This window comes from Mandrillus leucophaeus, unplaced genomic scaffold, assembly GCF_000951045.1.
Source record: "Mandrillus leucophaeus isolate KB7577 unplaced genomic scaffold, Mleu.le_1.0 Scaffold220, whole genome shotgun sequence".
Classification (NCBI taxonomy): Eukaryota; Metazoa; Chordata; class Mammalia; order Primates; family Cercopithecidae; genus Mandrillus; species Mandrillus leucophaeus.
This window is the reverse complement of record NW_012102255.1, coordinates 449,792-466,728: the sequence shown is the minus strand read 5'-3', so window position 1 is coordinate 466,728 and position 16,937 is coordinate 449,792. Positions and strand designations below refer to the sequence as shown.

The 16,937-nt window shown below is 40.7% G+C and overlaps 1 protein-coding gene across 4 annotated transcripts in view; it reads right to left on the bottom strand.

Annotated features, from left to right (window-relative positions):
• The window catches only part of SDCCAG8 (serologically defined colon cancer antigen 8), a 247,714-nt gene extending 231,036 nt beyond the window's left edge, over positions 1-16,678 (bottom strand). For 2 of the 4 annotated variants that reach the window (XM_011981162.1, XM_011981163.1), the window contains exon 1: positions 15,798-16,678. In XM_011981162.1, the coding sequence (XP_011836552.1) occupies positions 15,798-16,070 (273 nt within the window). In that variant the 5' untranslated portion in view covers positions 16,071-16,678. Of the gene's footprint in view, positions 1-2,832; positions 2,916-3,640; positions 3,807-15,797 lie in introns of all 4 variants that reach the window. The other 2 variants (XM_011981160.1, XM_011981161.1) reach the window with 2 other exon arrangements.
• Positions 16,679-16,937: the final 259 nt, after the last annotated feature.

The following is a 16,937-nucleotide window of genomic DNA, read 5'->3' as shown; positions in this document are numbered from 1 at the left end:
GTTATAAAAAGCACATATAGTGAATGGAAAAATGCTGGGGTAGCAGTAGTATAACTGGCTTGGAATGAACTATTTTAACAAATTGGAAAAACAACATTCCATTCAGTAATGCTGAGATACAAGGGACAACTCTCTCCAAGAAACTGCCATGGAAGAGGATTTGCTAGCTAAAACTGCAGCAGCTCCGTGACGGAGAGATTCTTTAGGAACTCTTTGATGCCAAGCCTGTGTCAATGCGATAAAATTCCATCTCAAAAAGGATACATTAGCAAAACATAGTTTTCGATTTTTGACTCTAGGATTGAAGGCAATTCAAGCGTATGCTGTTCTGGAGCATAGGACCTCCAAGAGTAGAGCCCTGAAGTAGTTTTACTACTTTTTTCGTTGAGGGGTCCAACGAAGAGATTTCAAAAAAAACACTAATGTTATTTTAGCTCTGTAGCATTCCTGGAACTTACTGCTAATGTATATCTTACCTTATCTTAAAGTGACTGTGATATAGTTTGTAAAATCATATACACATCACATGATTTTTTTTTAAAAGGATGAGGAAATCAGGAAAAGGGAAAACAAGGGTCACCCAGTTAAACCAACCCAGAGGAAAGCTTGAAATGAGACACAGTGTCTGTTTCTCAGCTGTTCTTTCTCAGCACAGCAGAAATTTTAAACGATAACCAAGCACCAGCAACCATGGCAGAATAAAATAAAATAGAGCTCTGTTTTTTGGTGTATTGAAGATATTTAAAAACTAAAGTAACTCTAATTAAATGAATTATCTGTCATGAGTAGAAATCAAACAATTAGAATCATCCTCCATTAATAGAAATAGGTTCAGAAGGTAAGCAAATATAAATTACTACTATGAGTATACAGCAGGAAGTCAATGTGAAAAATAAAAAGCTCAAGCTAATATTGTATGAAAAACGTTCACCTGAAATCATTTGTGTCTACTTTAAAGGGCTTTAGTTTGGATATCTACATTTTAAGACAGTAAGTAATAACTTCTTTTCCATCTCAATAGTGCCTCAGTTTTACTCTCAATATATGCATGTATTTCTAATACGTTATACTGGCTATGAAAGTGCATTCTAAGGCTATAATCTTAAAAAGCTAATTATTACTATTATGGTTTATAATTATTACATGTAGGCTATATACATTTAGAGTCTAAGTTCCATTCTTTTACACAGCTCCATATAAATAGACTTGTATATTTTAAAGTGTACTCTGTACGTACTAAACTGATTCTCTTAATGAAGGTCTTCCAGCCTGCCTGGATTCAATAAGCTCCATAATATCACTTGCTCAGGCTTTAAAAAACGAATAAGCATGTCTGAGTATTCAACAGAAAAAGCAACTGCATCTAGGTAGACTTAAAAGCATTCCACCAGTGTGTGCTTAAGAGCATGCCAGAAACCGGACGTCAATAGTAATAAATTCATTAAATAATGAGATGTTTTATTAAAATTATAAAATCTATATCTATAAATATTGAATATGCATATGAAGTACATTTCTCTAAAGTTGGAATTAAGCTTAAAAGTTAGTGTCAGCCTGGAATGAAGTGTTCTTATGGGAGTGATATTCTGACATTTCAGTGGTGAAGAAAAGAAAGTAACATGTCTCCATACTTTTCAGCATATAGGCATTGTATTGAACTATAAAACACATTGAAAATGCGAGGTTGCTGCTCTGACATGTTATGTCTGTGTAACACTTCATAGGTTTCTAAAGAATTTTAAGTATGTAATCTTATCTCGTTATTCCAAAAACTCCGTGAGACAGGCACAATATCCTAGAGAGTATGTGATAGACCTTAGATAGAACTAAGCCCTTGACTATTATTTTGGCCACTTAAATCTGGTTCAGAGTTCTTTCACTCACATCTATCTCAGCCTTTAGCATATAAAATGCTTTAATCAAGAATAATATACTCTGTCAAAGCAATAAAAAACAGCCTCAGAAGAAATACAGCACCACTTCTTATATATCATACAATTTTATAACCATATATTTTAACATATAGAACATTACATATTAAAATGTATTATTTTGAGGCGGGGTGCGGTGGCTCATGCCTGTAATCCCAGTACTTTGGAAGGCTGAGGCAGGTGGATTACCTGAGGTTCAGAGTTTGAGACCAGCCTAGCCAATACGGTGAAACCCCATCTCTACTAAAAATACAAAAAATTAGCCTGGTGTGGTAGTGCACATCTGTAATCCCAACTACTAGGGAGGCTGAGGCAGGAGAATCACTTGAATTGGGGAGGCAGAGGTTGTAGTGAGCCAAGATCATGCCACTGTACTCCAGCCTGAGCGACAAAATGAGACTCCAACTCAAAAAAATTAATTAATTAAAAACAAAATGTATTATTTTGACATTCAAAATTTTAAAATATTACAAAGGCGGGCTACAATTATAATTAAGTAACTTCTAAAAATGATGGATAGATATGGCCCTCTAAAAAAGAAATTACTAAAATCATTAGTTTATCTTTTACATATATTCTCCTTTGACTTATATAATTTATATTAATTTATTATATATTATATATTTGTATTACATATTTTGCTAACAGTTGCAAAATAAATTCTCCAAACTATTCCCTTGCTCCCATTTTCCAAGTGAATAATAAATTAAAAATACCAAGATTCCTTCTGCCATGGAAATCTATTTTTTCAGCCAAAATCATCAGAGGGAAAAGAATTACTTTTAATGTTTTTCACTATTAGCATGTCATGCTTAAATTTTTTCTGCAACATGTACTACAAAATGACACAGTACAGTAAAACATAGGAATGCTTTGTCAAGTTGGAAAAGCTGATACTTACCAAAGGGGACATTTTTCTTCTTGATGGAGATACTTCACTTTCCTTATCTGCTTGTCGGCGCAACAAATCTTTGAGCTGATTAACTATAGAGCGAAAGCAGAGGGGTTATTAACCTTATTTGAGATCCATGGTTTCTTACCACCCATTCATCTTTCCAACTAATAAAAATTGCTGAAATATATATTATGCATCAAGAATTCTGCTATCAACTGGGGATACAAAGACCAACATTAGGAAAAAAAAAAAAAAGAATTTCTACCCCTTAAGTGCTAAGAATCTAGCAATGAAGAGAGAGACACTGATATAAAATAAGTTTGTATGTAGACCTAGAGCTGGGCACTGTGCTACAAGAAGAGGAAGCACCTAATTGTGCTTGTTTTCACAGAGGAGATAACACTGCAAGGACGAACAGGAAGGAGTTCACCAAGCAGAAAAGGATAAGAAAACTTCCAATTAGAAGGCACCGCACATGTCAAAACATAAAAGCATAGCGAGGAGGTCATTATAACTAGAATATGAGTTGTGAGATGGATGATTAACATGAGAAGTACACAAAGATGAGCCAAAGAGGCAGGTTGGAGCTATCTTAGGAAAACACTGTTATTTTGTAACTAAGAATTTCGGACTTTCGCCTATAGGCATTGGGAAGTCAAAGAAAAAAAGATTAAGCAAGGGAATTAAATTATCTGATTTGTGTTTCAGGAATAACATCATAGCAGCAGAACGAAGAATGAAAGGACTTATTATTCTACGGAGTTTAAAAAATTCACTATGCATCATTCAGGCTAGGACTGACTTTCATACTCACCAGCATGGCTCTGTTGTAATTCGGGCCAGGCTGTCCTGGCATCCTCATTTCCCACACTGGTGCTAAAAGAAAGATTTGGTGCATCTTCTCCAATAGTGACATCACCTTCTTTCAGGGCACATTTCAGTTGGTGAATGCTTCTACTGGCACGTTCTGCAAGAACAACCTGATGAAAGTTAGGACCGATGAAATCTGGGTGACCAAACGGACACTTGCTCAAGAAGGCAGTTTTTAAAAGTGAAATCATTATTTCTCGTACTTTATGGAAAAAACGCAGAGTTCTGTTTCTAGCTTGCTGAGGGATGTGCCAGAGATGGTGAGAGAAGATTAACTTCATGGTGTAGAGGTAGGACTTGATGATCTCTAAGGTCCCTATCACTGTAGCAGTTGATTTCACTACATATAGCACCACCAGCAAGGAGTATTAAATGACAGAACTCTTCCCACCAGCTCCCATTAAACAATAACTTGCTAAGGGAAGTGCTCTCCTTCCCCTCATGCCTGACTCCTCTACCAACGTGGAGACAGAGGAGGACGGGAGGAGCAGTGGGGATGTGGGAAGAGCCAGCAAGAGGGACTGCATCACACCCAGTTCCAACCTAGGGAAGCCTCATTGTCCCTGGGGACAGGAAATTCCTCCCCCACCAAGAAACATCCACATGTCTGGCTTAGTTTTGATCAAAATTTGCATAGCTGAAGTGCTTATAGTGGCAGCCCTGGTAGTACAACTCTTCCGATATACTGCTGGCTAACCACACCTCATAGATTCTTGGTTAGTGCAACTGACCACCCTAGAACACACAAAAACTGTCTAAAATGAAGCATTTTTAAGGTATATTACTGTGATAGTTCATCTCTAAAAATAGCCTCCAAGGGGTTGCAGTGAGCCGAGATCACACCACTGCACTCCAGCCTGGCAATAGAGCGAGACTCTGTTTCAAAAAAAAAATAGCCTCCAAGGAACCCAGCCTCATTCCCTAGTTGTCTTCTGATCTGAAACTGACGGGGCCTGTAATCTGCATTAACCAATAGAATGCAATAAAAGTCACACCATGTCAGACCCAGGCCTCGTCTTTAAAAGGACTGGCAGCTCCTGCTTCCTCTTGGAATGTTTGCTTTTGGGAGCCCTAGGCCGCTATGTAAGATACCTGGCTACCCTGCTGGAGAGACCTGGGAAGAGCATACGTGGAGAGGAAACAAGAGGCCCTGAGACCCCGTGAAGAAAGAGAAAAGCCCTCCCCGCACGCACCCCGCTGCCCCCACTCCGACAGCCCAGTCCTCCAGAGGACTCTAGCACCAGAGGCCCTCTAACTGCAATGGCATGAAAGAGACCTGATTCATTACCAATCATGCATGAAAATATATTCATAAACATCTATTCTGTAGGACCTTGAAAAGTAGTTTCCATTTTCTCCAAGTGCATTGATTTCAAAGTTTGGAACAGAAACAAAAGCAATGTTAGTACTTAATAGAAAAAAAAATCTCCATGTTACACAATATTTAATACAGTTTCTTTACTTACAGCAACTCATTTTCTACTTTGATAAAAGAAAACATGTATCTCAGGTCAGGGTTCGACAATGAAATTCTATTACTCAACTACACAAGAGACACAGTTAATTTATCACCATATTTTTCTCCATACCAATCCTATGTCCACACAGATCTTTGTTTGAAATGAATTTGGTGCTGATTACTAATGAAGACTGGCCTCCTCTGACTCATCATGAGTTTAAGGAAGTTCAGATAAGACACATTCCTGGTTTGGGGAATATATGAAACCGTGACAGTTTTACAATAACTTAGTATTAGAAAATAGAGTAGAAAAGAGATTTGGTCATGGAAAAGGAAAATCAAGTGTTACATGATAAGCAATTCAGTTCATGTAGCTTCAGATTTATGCCCTCAAATCCACAAATAAAACACTTATCTTTATTGAATCTATTAGAAAGGACAGAGACAGTTTGACTAACATAAAAATGTATTCCAGGTAAAAGTATTGTGCCGTTGGTGATTACGGAAGAAACAGGAGTATGGCATGACCATGAGGAAGCAAAAAAAAAAACAAGGAACTATGCAACCATGAAGTGAATGCTTAGTCTCAGAGATCGGAGGCTTAAAGAAAAGGACAGAGTAAAACCTAAAGAGAAAGAAAAGAAGGATCCCAGCACGTTAAAGGAAAGAGAAGTTCCCCAACACCCTTCCTGCTTATTTTTCCAATATAATACACAGCTGGGCCCACCTTACCACATCCTCGTTGATACCAACTTCATCAACTTTTCCACAAAAGTCAAATGGACTTAGTGCAGTCAACGATGGACTATCTATATGCCAAGTGTATCCCTTGGATAACTGATTGTGTAATGGCTGAAATTAAGAAATTGGGGCAGAAGTATCGAGTGGCTCTAAGGATCGCCAAGGATCCAAGATTTGAACGATTACCACGAACACACAAAGGAACCTATGCACATGACTGCCTAGTACAGAGAGTAACTCAGCCTAAGTGTGTAAGTGTTACATTGTACCCACAGTTCACTGGGACTTTTTTTATTTTCTTCTTGAGAGGGAGTTTCACTCTTGCTGCCCAGGCTGGAGTGCAGTGGCGCAATCTTGGCTCACTGCAACCTTCTCCTTTCAGGTTCAAGCGATTCTCCTGCCTCAGCCTCCCGAGTACCTGGGATTACAGGCACCTGTCACCACACCCAGCTAATTTTGCATTTTTTTGGTAGAGACGGGGTTTCTCCATGTTGGTCAGGCTGGTCTCAAACTCCCAACCTCAGGTGATCTGCCCGTCTCAGCCTCCAAAAGCGCTGGGATTACAGGCATAAGCCACCATGCCCGGTGACCGGGACCTTAAAAAGAAGAATCCACAAGATTCCTGGAATTCCTATTATGTATATTTCCTTTCTTTTTTTGAGAGGGAGTCTCACTGTTGTCCCCAGGCTGGAGTGATCTTGGCTCACTGTAACCTCCGCCTCCCAGGTTCAAGCGACTTTCCTGCATTAGCCTCCCGAGTAGCTGGGATTACAGGCACGCACCACCACACCCAGCTAATTTTTGTATTTTTAGCAGGGACAGGGTTTCACCATGTTGGCCATGCTGGTCTTGAATTCCTGACCTCAGGTTATCCACCCACCCTGGCCTCCCAAAGTGCTGGGATTATAAGAGTGAGCCACCGTGCCCAGCCTAGGGCAGCATTTTAAGGGCACTTTTCATTCCTTTTCTAATATTCTTGTTTAATCTTTTAGAATTTATAACATTCAAAGACTACATGTTAAATTGTACTATGAACACAATATTATGTGAAATAATGAGCTATTGAATTCAACAACTATCCCAAAGAAAAGTGATACAAAAGGCTTTAAGGTTTGTTTGTTTGCAACTACTGACTTCAGAGGTACTAGAGACAGAGAGGAAAAGCAGGAATTTGCAAGAACTGTGCCCTAAAACTAAAACTACAGAGTTGACATTTTAAAGTCACTTCAGCGCTACATTTCAAAACATGCTAAGTGCTTTTCAAATATATAACAAAGCAACATAATTATATACTGTAACAGATAAACCCAGTTAATCTGAAGAAGAATAACACTCAGATGATTCAGGACAGATGAAAATGCCACGGCTCTTCAACTGGAGCCATTGCAACTGAAGCCCCCATAACCCTTACTAAGAGCACTGCTCCCCAGATGCAGCTATCTGCTCCGTACATTTAAGGAAACCAGATTAGACAGAAGGTTCCAGTTATCGTTTCCTATCCAATTGCTAATGGCACACAGTTTTATCTGTTTCTAACCGAGAGAGAGAACACGCTCATTTCCTCTTCTCTCCTGAGAGGAGAGTAGGGGTATTTCACGATGAATGCATCCTGATTTCTTTTCCCCAGCGCCAACCAGGACTGACTATAAACTTAACTATGACTACAGACACAAACAGGACCCCTGAGTCCTACAGATCACATGAATGTAAGTGCAAGTAAATAATATTTCTGCTAATGCACTATCCAAACATCAATCAGTACAATGAGCACTTAAACGGTACCTGAGCTAATGGCTGCTGGCTAATTTCAGTCTGTCTTGTCCATTTTCTTTTCTTTTATTTATTTTTTTTTTTTTTGAGACAGTTTCACTCTTGTTGCCCAGGCTGGAGTGCAATGGCGCAATCTCGGCTCACTGCAACCTCGCCTCCCAGGTTCAATGGATTCTCCTGCCTCAGACTCCCGAGTAGCTGGGATTACAGGCATGCACCACCACACCGGGGTAATTTTGTATTTTTGGTAGAGACAGGGTTTCTCCATGTTGGTCAGGCTGGTCTCAAACTCCTGACCTCAGGTGATCCGTCCGCCTCAGCCTCCCAAAGTGCTGGGATTACAGACGTGAGCCACCCTGCCTGGCCTGTCTTGTCCATTTTCTTAGTAGAGTTTCCCTACTTCCTATGTTCTAACTCTTAGTTCACCATTGGGCCTCTCTTCATCAAGATGTTTTTGAACAAAATGCAAGTACATTTCAGTCTAGGACGAATCACCACTTATATACACACTGTGAATTATTAATTTCTTCATTCTCCATCTGTCCTGGGGGATGTAAAAGAGATTGCCCTGGTGACAGGGAGGGGGGACCACTCCCTGCGAAGCGCCCAGCTGTCTCTGAGAAAATATGCAACGAACTATTCCTCCGTAGGCCGAGACACGAGATGCACTGCAGCTCCCAGTACGAGCTTAGATTAGGGCAGACACGCAGAAAAATGAAACCACAGTGAGGTAAGAGATACATATGTCTGTCCACACTTGACTGGGCCTCAGCCTAGTTCAGAAGATTGCTGTCACTGTTTATGAAGGAACCAACAGGTAGCACTACCAAGATATAAACAGCAGAAGCAAAAACTCAGACAAAGCCAGCTTTGTGAAAGGCAATTACAACTGTGAAAGAGATTACAAGTACTATGTAGAATTTTTTCTTGTTTAAATCTCAAAGAAAATACTATCCTAAGACTCTGATATCTGAAAATATGCTAAAGTGCTTGGCGCCAGGGGTAAAAGATAATCTGAAAAAGAATGTAAACATCTTAAGAAAGCAACATCTGGAAGATCATTAAAGATATATGGGTGGTGGCAAATCCAGGAGATTGGCTATATGCATTCTGAGGGATACACCTGGTATTTCTTTGGCAACAGCAGGGAGGACTGATGCACCTGTCACTTTCCACTGATAAAAGAAGTAAACCTAGCTAGGCTGGCAAAGAACATAGGTAAAATCACCAGAAAATACAATCTGTATATCCTTACTTGTAATTACTGTAAAGTAGGATTCTTGCAGAGCAAGGTCTACGAGCAAAACCTGTACTTCTAGATCATGATTTCTCAACCTCAGCACTATTGACATTTTGGACCTGATAATTCTCTGTTGGAAGGGGCTGTGTTGTGTCAGTTTAATAGCATCCCTGGCTTCTGCCTACTAGAGGCCAGCAGCACTCATCTCCACCCCCAATTGTGACAATAAAAAAAAAATCAATAAAACAAGATCAATTAAACAAGACAGTTTTCAAGTCAATGAAACAAGATCAATAAAACAAGAGTTTTCAGTGTTGAGGGGAGACTTGCTATCACACTGACCACATTACTACATTGTAAGTGTTGCCGCCTCTTGATGGAAAATAAGCGTGACAGTGAGCTATTCTGCCACAGGAGCGCTGGTAGGGAGGGCACAGCCTGAGACCGACAGTGCCGCGATGGGACACACCTGATCCGGTGTCAGGAATAGATGTTACATCCATCAGAAGCTAGAGCTCAGAATTCATATTTAGCTTAATTTTGTTTCAGGGCCTAAAAGCAGTATTTGCCCTCAGGCCATCCCTTTAAGTATCCAGTGGGCTTTTTTGAAGTTCCGCCATCATCAGGGTTGCTTTAGGCAGTGCACAAGGGCATTTCTAGCTACCTTGTCTACTTTTGGACTCTGAGAAGAGTTATCATCAAGTAAAACGGTGAAAACCTTAGCACAAACTGGCAATATCTTGGGATGTCTTTAAACATCCCAAGAGAGAATATTATTACTCCCCATATCTCAACAGTTTGAAAAAAACTTACCCTATTCCTATTTCTGACAAAGAACATGCAAAAGTACCCTTATAATCTCCTAACACTGAAACATAGCTTTGATTTAGATTATTCCAGGGATAACTATTTACTTGTAGAACATTCCTTTCTTTTCTGATTGCTAAATCCTGTCTTTTGTCAATTTTATCTCATCAGTAGTAGGAAAGAAAACTTGAAATTGTACTTTTAAGTTCTAGTAAAATAAAAGATCATAAAGTTAAAAGTACTAAGAAAAGCCACATGAGGCCAGGTACAATAGCTCAGGCCTGTAATCCCAGCACTTTGGGAGGCCAAGACAGGTGGATCACTTTAGGCCAGGAGTTCGAGACCAGCCTGGGCAACACGGTAAAACCCTGTGTCTACTAAAAATGAAAAAAATTAGCCAGGCGTGGTGGTGGCACCTGTAATCACAGCTACTTGGGAGGCTGAGGCAGGAGAATCGCTTGAACTCAGGAGGCAGAAGTTGCAGTGAACCAAGATCACGTCACTGCACTCCAGCTTGGGCAACAGAATAAGACCCTGTCTCAAAAGAAAAAAAAAAGCCGGGCACCGTGGCTCATGCCTATAATCCCAGCACTTTGGGAGGCCAAGGCAGGTGGATCACCTGAGGTTGGAAGCTTCGAGACCAGCCTGACCAACATGGAGAAACCCCATCTCTACTAAAAATACAAAATTAGCCGAGCGTGTTGGCACGTGCCTGTAACCTAGCTACTGGGGAGGCTGAGGCAGGAGAATTGCTTGAAACCGGGAGGTGGAGGTTGTGGTAAGCCGAGATAAAAAAAAAAGAAAAAGAGAGAGAAAAGCCACATGAGTATATAAAACAAAAAATGAATATGTGTAATTTGAATTTTATTGGCAAAAAACTCCTCATGTTTATGTGTATATATTCATATATAGTGTTTATGGCAAACAATATTTAAAAATCCAGAAAACATTTGAGAAAAACAAAAAAGAAGAAAAAAGAAATACAAGTTTTTTGAGAGAACATGAACATTTATTTGAGTTACACACGTTTTCTTAAGACAGCCAGATGATATCACTGCTGGCGAATACACTGACCAAATTGTTGGCCAGTAAGACTAACACAGCCCTTCTACAATTGTGAGCCACTTTGCAGGATTTGGATAGATGTGCTAATTATATACAAGAAAAACACAGAAAGTCAACCTTATCTTCGGTTTTCTTGAACTACATCAATTCATAAAGATAAAGCCCATCCCCGAGATTGTATATTCTCTTCCATATTCATCCGCTCACTTTCTGTGTACCTGGTTCAACTCCTTACTCTCATTTCCATAAGACAAAAACACAGCCCTTATCATTCATCTGATCCAACCAAGTGCTGAAGGGAGGAACATTAATGATCAAAGCGTCAGAGAGTGGTGTCTAAAGGGGAGTCAGGCTCTGGGTGTGTTTCGCTTGGCTTCCTTCTTGGAAGAAAAGAGGGAGGAAAAGAGGGAAAAAGAGAGAAGAAGAAAAAAAAAGGAAGCAAAGAGGGAGGGAGCAAGAAAGAAACTGAAATGTTTTGAGAAAAAGCAGAAATTGCCCAATTTGGCCATAAGCCTCATCATTTCTCTAATGTCTTGCACTGACTCCATCATACCTTTTGATCATTTGCTTGGCACCTAAAGGCAATAATTCTCACATCCAGTCCAAACTTTTCATTTTACAGATGAGGAAATGGGAATCCAAGAACAGTTGCTTTCACTTGCCTAAGGTTACACAGATGGTTGTCAGCAAAGCAAAAGTTAGTTCAGTGACCTGGCTCCTAGTTCCACATCCTTCCTCTGACTCCACCACACTTTTGCCATAAGTTTATCTAAAGGCTGAAACACCAAAATGTTGAAAGGGTAAAACCAAAATGCAAAATGTATATACAAAATTATGAGTTCCTGTCATACAAGAAGTCTGTTTCATTTTTCCTTATACTCACCCAACCAAAGGTGGCTAGGAATTAGGCGAATAGGTGAGTCACGTATATAGGTGATGTTGATAAAACTGTTACCTATTCCCAATGCTGTAGCAAGAGATGAGACATGATTCCGCTATTAAGGCTAGGATACTGCATTTCTAGCAATTTTTCTCCTTTCACTCAAGTGTGCAGTACTTAAAATAGAGCCTGGATTGCCTGTGATTGTGGCTTTTTTCACCCTTTCTTGGCTCTGAAATAGTTTATTTCATACCTCTTGGCTTTATACAATGATGTATTGAATTTAGAGAAGGGGCATGTGCTATCTTGCCCACTTACAAATGTAGTTCTCGGCCATTCTGTGGGTGTTGAATTATAACTACCCATAGAGTAAATGAACACCTAACCATACTGCCAAGAGACCTCCCTAATCACTCCCTGTTCTAGATTAAATTCTGTGGTTCCCAGGATACCCAGTATATATCCACTTTTAACCACACTGAAACTTTCAGACCATTTACGATGTAGGAAATAATACAACAGATACGTGGGGGCAACAAAACCTTCCGGTTTTTCTGCCAGAACTCTCATTTTGAAGAAAAATCATTAAACGTCTCTAATTTCTTGTAAAGGGGCATAGGCGACCCAAAGCAAGAGATATCTTTAGAGAACTCAAAGAGCAAATCACTGAAAAGTGTTAAGGGAATGGATGAAAGGTGAACGTGGAGCTGCTCCAGGATCATCAGGGTCAAAATGAGGCAAGGATCTCATTTTAAAAGCAAGAAAGTAAATGCTGACTCAGTTTTCACATTACAACTTCAAATTCTTGATATACCATAATAGTACCAAAATCAAAGAAAAGAGGAAAAGAATCCTTTCTTTTTTTTTTTTTTTTTTTTTTTTTTTTTTTTTTGAGATAGAGTTTCACTCTTGTTGCCCAGGCTGGAGTGCAGTGGCACAACCTCCGCCCACCGCAACCTCCGCCTCCCAGGTTCAAGCGATTCTACTGCCTCAGCCTCCCGAATAGCTGGGACTACAGGCGCCCGCCACCACACCCGGCTAATTTTGCATTTTTAGTAGAGACAGGGTTTCTCCATATTGCTCAGGCTCGTCTCGAACTCCGGACATCAGGTGATCCACCCGCCTCAGCCTCCCAAAGTGCTGGGATTACAGGCGTGAGCCACCGCGCTCGACCTCATTTTAAAAACAAGAAAGTAAACGCTAACTCAGTTTTCACATTAGAACTTCAAATTATTGATATGCCATAATAGTACCAACATTAAAGAAATAAGGAAAAGATTTTTTAAAAATGGAAGTACGATCACGGAAAATAGGAAAAGCATTTTGCATTTTTATGCAGCTACTTCCTAGCTGAATATCAAATGAAGGGATATTAGTAGTGACTACATGTGCAGTTACTTACAAGCCAGAGGAATAACCGGTGAGGAAAGACCAGACTGTTTATTAGGTTTCCACCGATCATAAAAACTATGCAAGGCATTTTGGGGAAGTAATGGTGGGCACACAAAACCAAACCAACCAACAAAACCAAAACAAATTAAGGCATAGAACTTTAAACTGCATTTTATCTTACTACATAGTAATACAATTCTTAAATTATTAGGCACACTCAAAATAAGGAATTTCCACATAACTCCAGCATTGTTTATTAAGAAACAGAATATTTTACTTTAAAGGGAATTATCGGCCGGGCGCAGTGGCTCACGCCTGTAATCCCAGACTTTGGGAGGCTATAGTGGGCGGATCACTTGAGGTCAGGAGTTCCAGAGCAGCCTGACCAACATGGTGAAACCCAGTCTCTACTAAAAATACAAAAATTAGCCAGGCGTGGTGGCGCATGCCCGTAATCCCAGCTACTTGGGAGGCTGAGGCAGGAGAGTTGCTTGAACCCAGGAGGCAGAGGCTGCAGTGAGCCAAGATGGCACCACTGCACGCCAGTCTGGATGACAGAGCGAGACTCCATCTCTGAATAAATAAATAAATGACATTATACTACTCAAAACGGCAATTTATATTTGTGAAGAACTTCTGACTGTACTCAAGTTCAGGGTTAATTCTGCTTTGTTTCCTTCCAGAAGCTGTTATACAAGCTAACATACAAAAATAAAAGTGCTACTAAATAAATGATATGTCCTGAAAAGCCCATAAACATTTCAGGTTACATTTCTCGATTCACTGTTAAAATTATGACTATGTATTTTTTAAAAGTTGTTTAACTTTTTCTATCCCTTGTATTCGCTCCTGGTGAAACGTTTCCACTACCTTATATTGTTATCACACTAAATTTAAATTTTATTTCAAACTAATTTTAAAACGTATTATCCTTGAATGAAAACTCCTCATTCTGTAATTATTGAAAGCAGTACCACTAGTATTAAACATATTACTATAACATTAATTTAAAAGGAACCCCTTTACTGCGTTAAAATGCCTAATGTTAAATAGCCTCCAACAATTATATAAAGGCTTAAAATAAGGTCAAAGGAAGCGAAGCATCAGGAAAAACTTTCAATGAAAACAAAAAATGTTTGCCAATCTTAAAAATTAAAATTACTCATATCATTGTGCACAGTATTTTTCTTGCTTCCTAATGAAAAGTTACAAGTGTTTATTTTGTATCTAACAGCTCTTGAAACATCAGTAGCTTGAAGAAGGTGTTCATTAAAACCAATTTTTTTACTCCTGCAGTTTGAATACTGAGAATGTTGACAGTTTGTAACACAATTGACAGATGTAACAATGCATAGTAACCCTTATAAAATCTAGAGTCATGGAAAGATAAACTTTCTAATATTGAAAAACCTCCACTTTGCTCTAAGTAACAAGTATAAATAACAACTAACATTTAATGAGTGCTTGTCTAGTAAGCAGTGATGTTTAACCTTATTTTCTATCCTAGTAATCCATAATTTTTTGTTGTCTTTCTCCCCAAGTAATCTAGAAGCTCCATGGGGATAGGAACTTTGTCTTGTTCCTTACTGCCTGTCTAGCACCTGGTATGCTTAACACATAGTAGGAGGCACTGACACATAGTAGGCATATTATGCAGAACAACATATGCTTCATAACTTAGTATTCCAAATGTCCTAAACAGTCATGACTTAGAGGGTTATGAAAATGCAACAGAATAGAAAGCAGAGTTTATTACATTTAGTAGAATAAAAATTCTTCACTGAAACTTATAGTTTATATGTACACATATGTCCCACATAAAATTTATTTCTTACTATAGGTAAACATTTTAAGGAGTCTTAAAATCGCTGCTTTATGGGATTATTTCATTTGCTCCCCACAATAACCCTATGGACAATTCCATAACTTCCATTATAACAGAATTGAAATTTCTAGATGTCATATATATTGTCCAAGGTGACAGCGCCATTTAAAAGTACAGACATTAAGTCCAACAGAGCTTAAAAGAAAATAAATACAGACATTACTTGTACAGATACTTGCTCATAGGGTAATGTGGTAAGACAATCTGAATTAATAAGGTTTTGATAATAGTAATTATGGCTTGATTAGATAGGCTTTGAAGACAGACAAGCCTGATAATACCTGGCTCTGCAACTAACCAGCTGTGTGGGCCCTGGCCTGTAATTCAACCTCTCTGAGCTTCGATTTCCCCATGTGTAAAATATTCATACAACTGTTGTAAGCTGCAGATGATTTACTGTATGCAAATAGCCTAGACCAATTAAATGGGGGCTGTTGGGATTAAAATAATTATTAGTGTTTCCCCCCACGGATCCTATAAATCACATTCAATCCACTATGCCATAATTTAAATGTGTAAAAACTGTGCATCAGACTTTTATTGGATTAAACAACAAAGTATGGGAACTGGGCAAAAATGACATAGAGCTATCCAAGAGTCTCTGCTGTCGCTGGTTGAGAAGGATGCCAAGATCAAGGAGTTGATTCAAGTAACTAAGGGAATCTGAGGAAACATCGCTGCTTAACTGTAAAAACTAAATCAAACTACTTCATCCTCCTCAGAAGACCACAGCAAACATCCATCTTGCTCCTCTGTAGCCTGGATGGGGCAGACCCAGGTGTTAGGAGACGCACCTGGTCTGCTCCCGCCCACTAGGCCCTGGGCACCTCGGGGCTAGGGACAGAGGTTTGGAGCAACTCACCCCGGAGACTCCGTTGATACTGCCCCAGAATCTCCTCCAGGGTAGAGTTCTCCGGGGACTTCGCCATGCACACACTCTAGGCCCAGAGCTGGGAGTTACGTGGGGAAATGTCCAGCTTTCTCCCTTCCGAAAACAGCAGGCCTGTGGCCGCGGAGCGCCCGCCTGCTTCCTGCCGCGGCTGTCACAGGGGAGCCTAGAATCCCGCACGAAGCTCGTGGGGGCTCTTCCCACCCACTGGCCCTCGCGTTGGACCTCGGGAGTTGTAGTCCTCATGTTCAGCGCCTCCAAGCTCGACAATCCTGAGAGCCTTCCAGCTACACTACAATTCCCAGAGACCACTGCGCACCAGGCGCTAGCTCGGACGGTTGGGCTGCCAGAGCCTGTTGCCAAGAGACAGGCTTGCAGGCCCCGCCCTTTTCCTCCAGCCCAGCCTGGTTTAGTCCCGCCTCCATCCCACTCTTCTGCCGCCTGGACCACCCCAAATGACAGAAAGGGTTCACTGAAGGCCTTGACGCTTCGAAATTTGCTAATATGCAGCAGTTGATCCCTAGGTTACTCAAGGACGCAGAGAGGAACCTCTGAACCCTGCTTCGGTTGCGATATTTTTTTAAACGGTCGAATAAATCCTCAAGAAATAGAAGCTCTAAATCCTCCAAACAGCCTAGATTGTAAAGGCGGCCGACACTACAACTCCTAGCATGCCCAGTAACCGGACCTCCACTTGGAGTTGGCGCTCTGCCCGCTGGGAACTGTAGTCCTTGTTGGTTGCGGTCCCACCTAACTCCGAGGTCCTCTTCATTGTTCTAGCTGGTCTTTCGGGGCACGCCTGCGCAGTGGGCAAGCTGGAAAACCGTGTGGGTGAGACCCTCGCACAACCCCTTTTCATTGTCTGTGTCTGGCGCCTGCGCAGTAAGGAATCGTTGGAACTGGGCAGGAGGAGGGGATAGGGTCCGGCTCCTCGCCCTTTCCCGAGGCGCCTGCGCACTAGGCAGCCGCTCTTTGCCGTTACCGCTATGTGTGGGGCGTGTGTGGAATAACGTTATTGCCCAGCGGAGCTGAGGGCCCCGGAGCTCGACCGCAGCGGCAGCGACGACAACAGCAGCGGCGGCGACGACGACGAGGTGGGGGGAGGACGGCGTG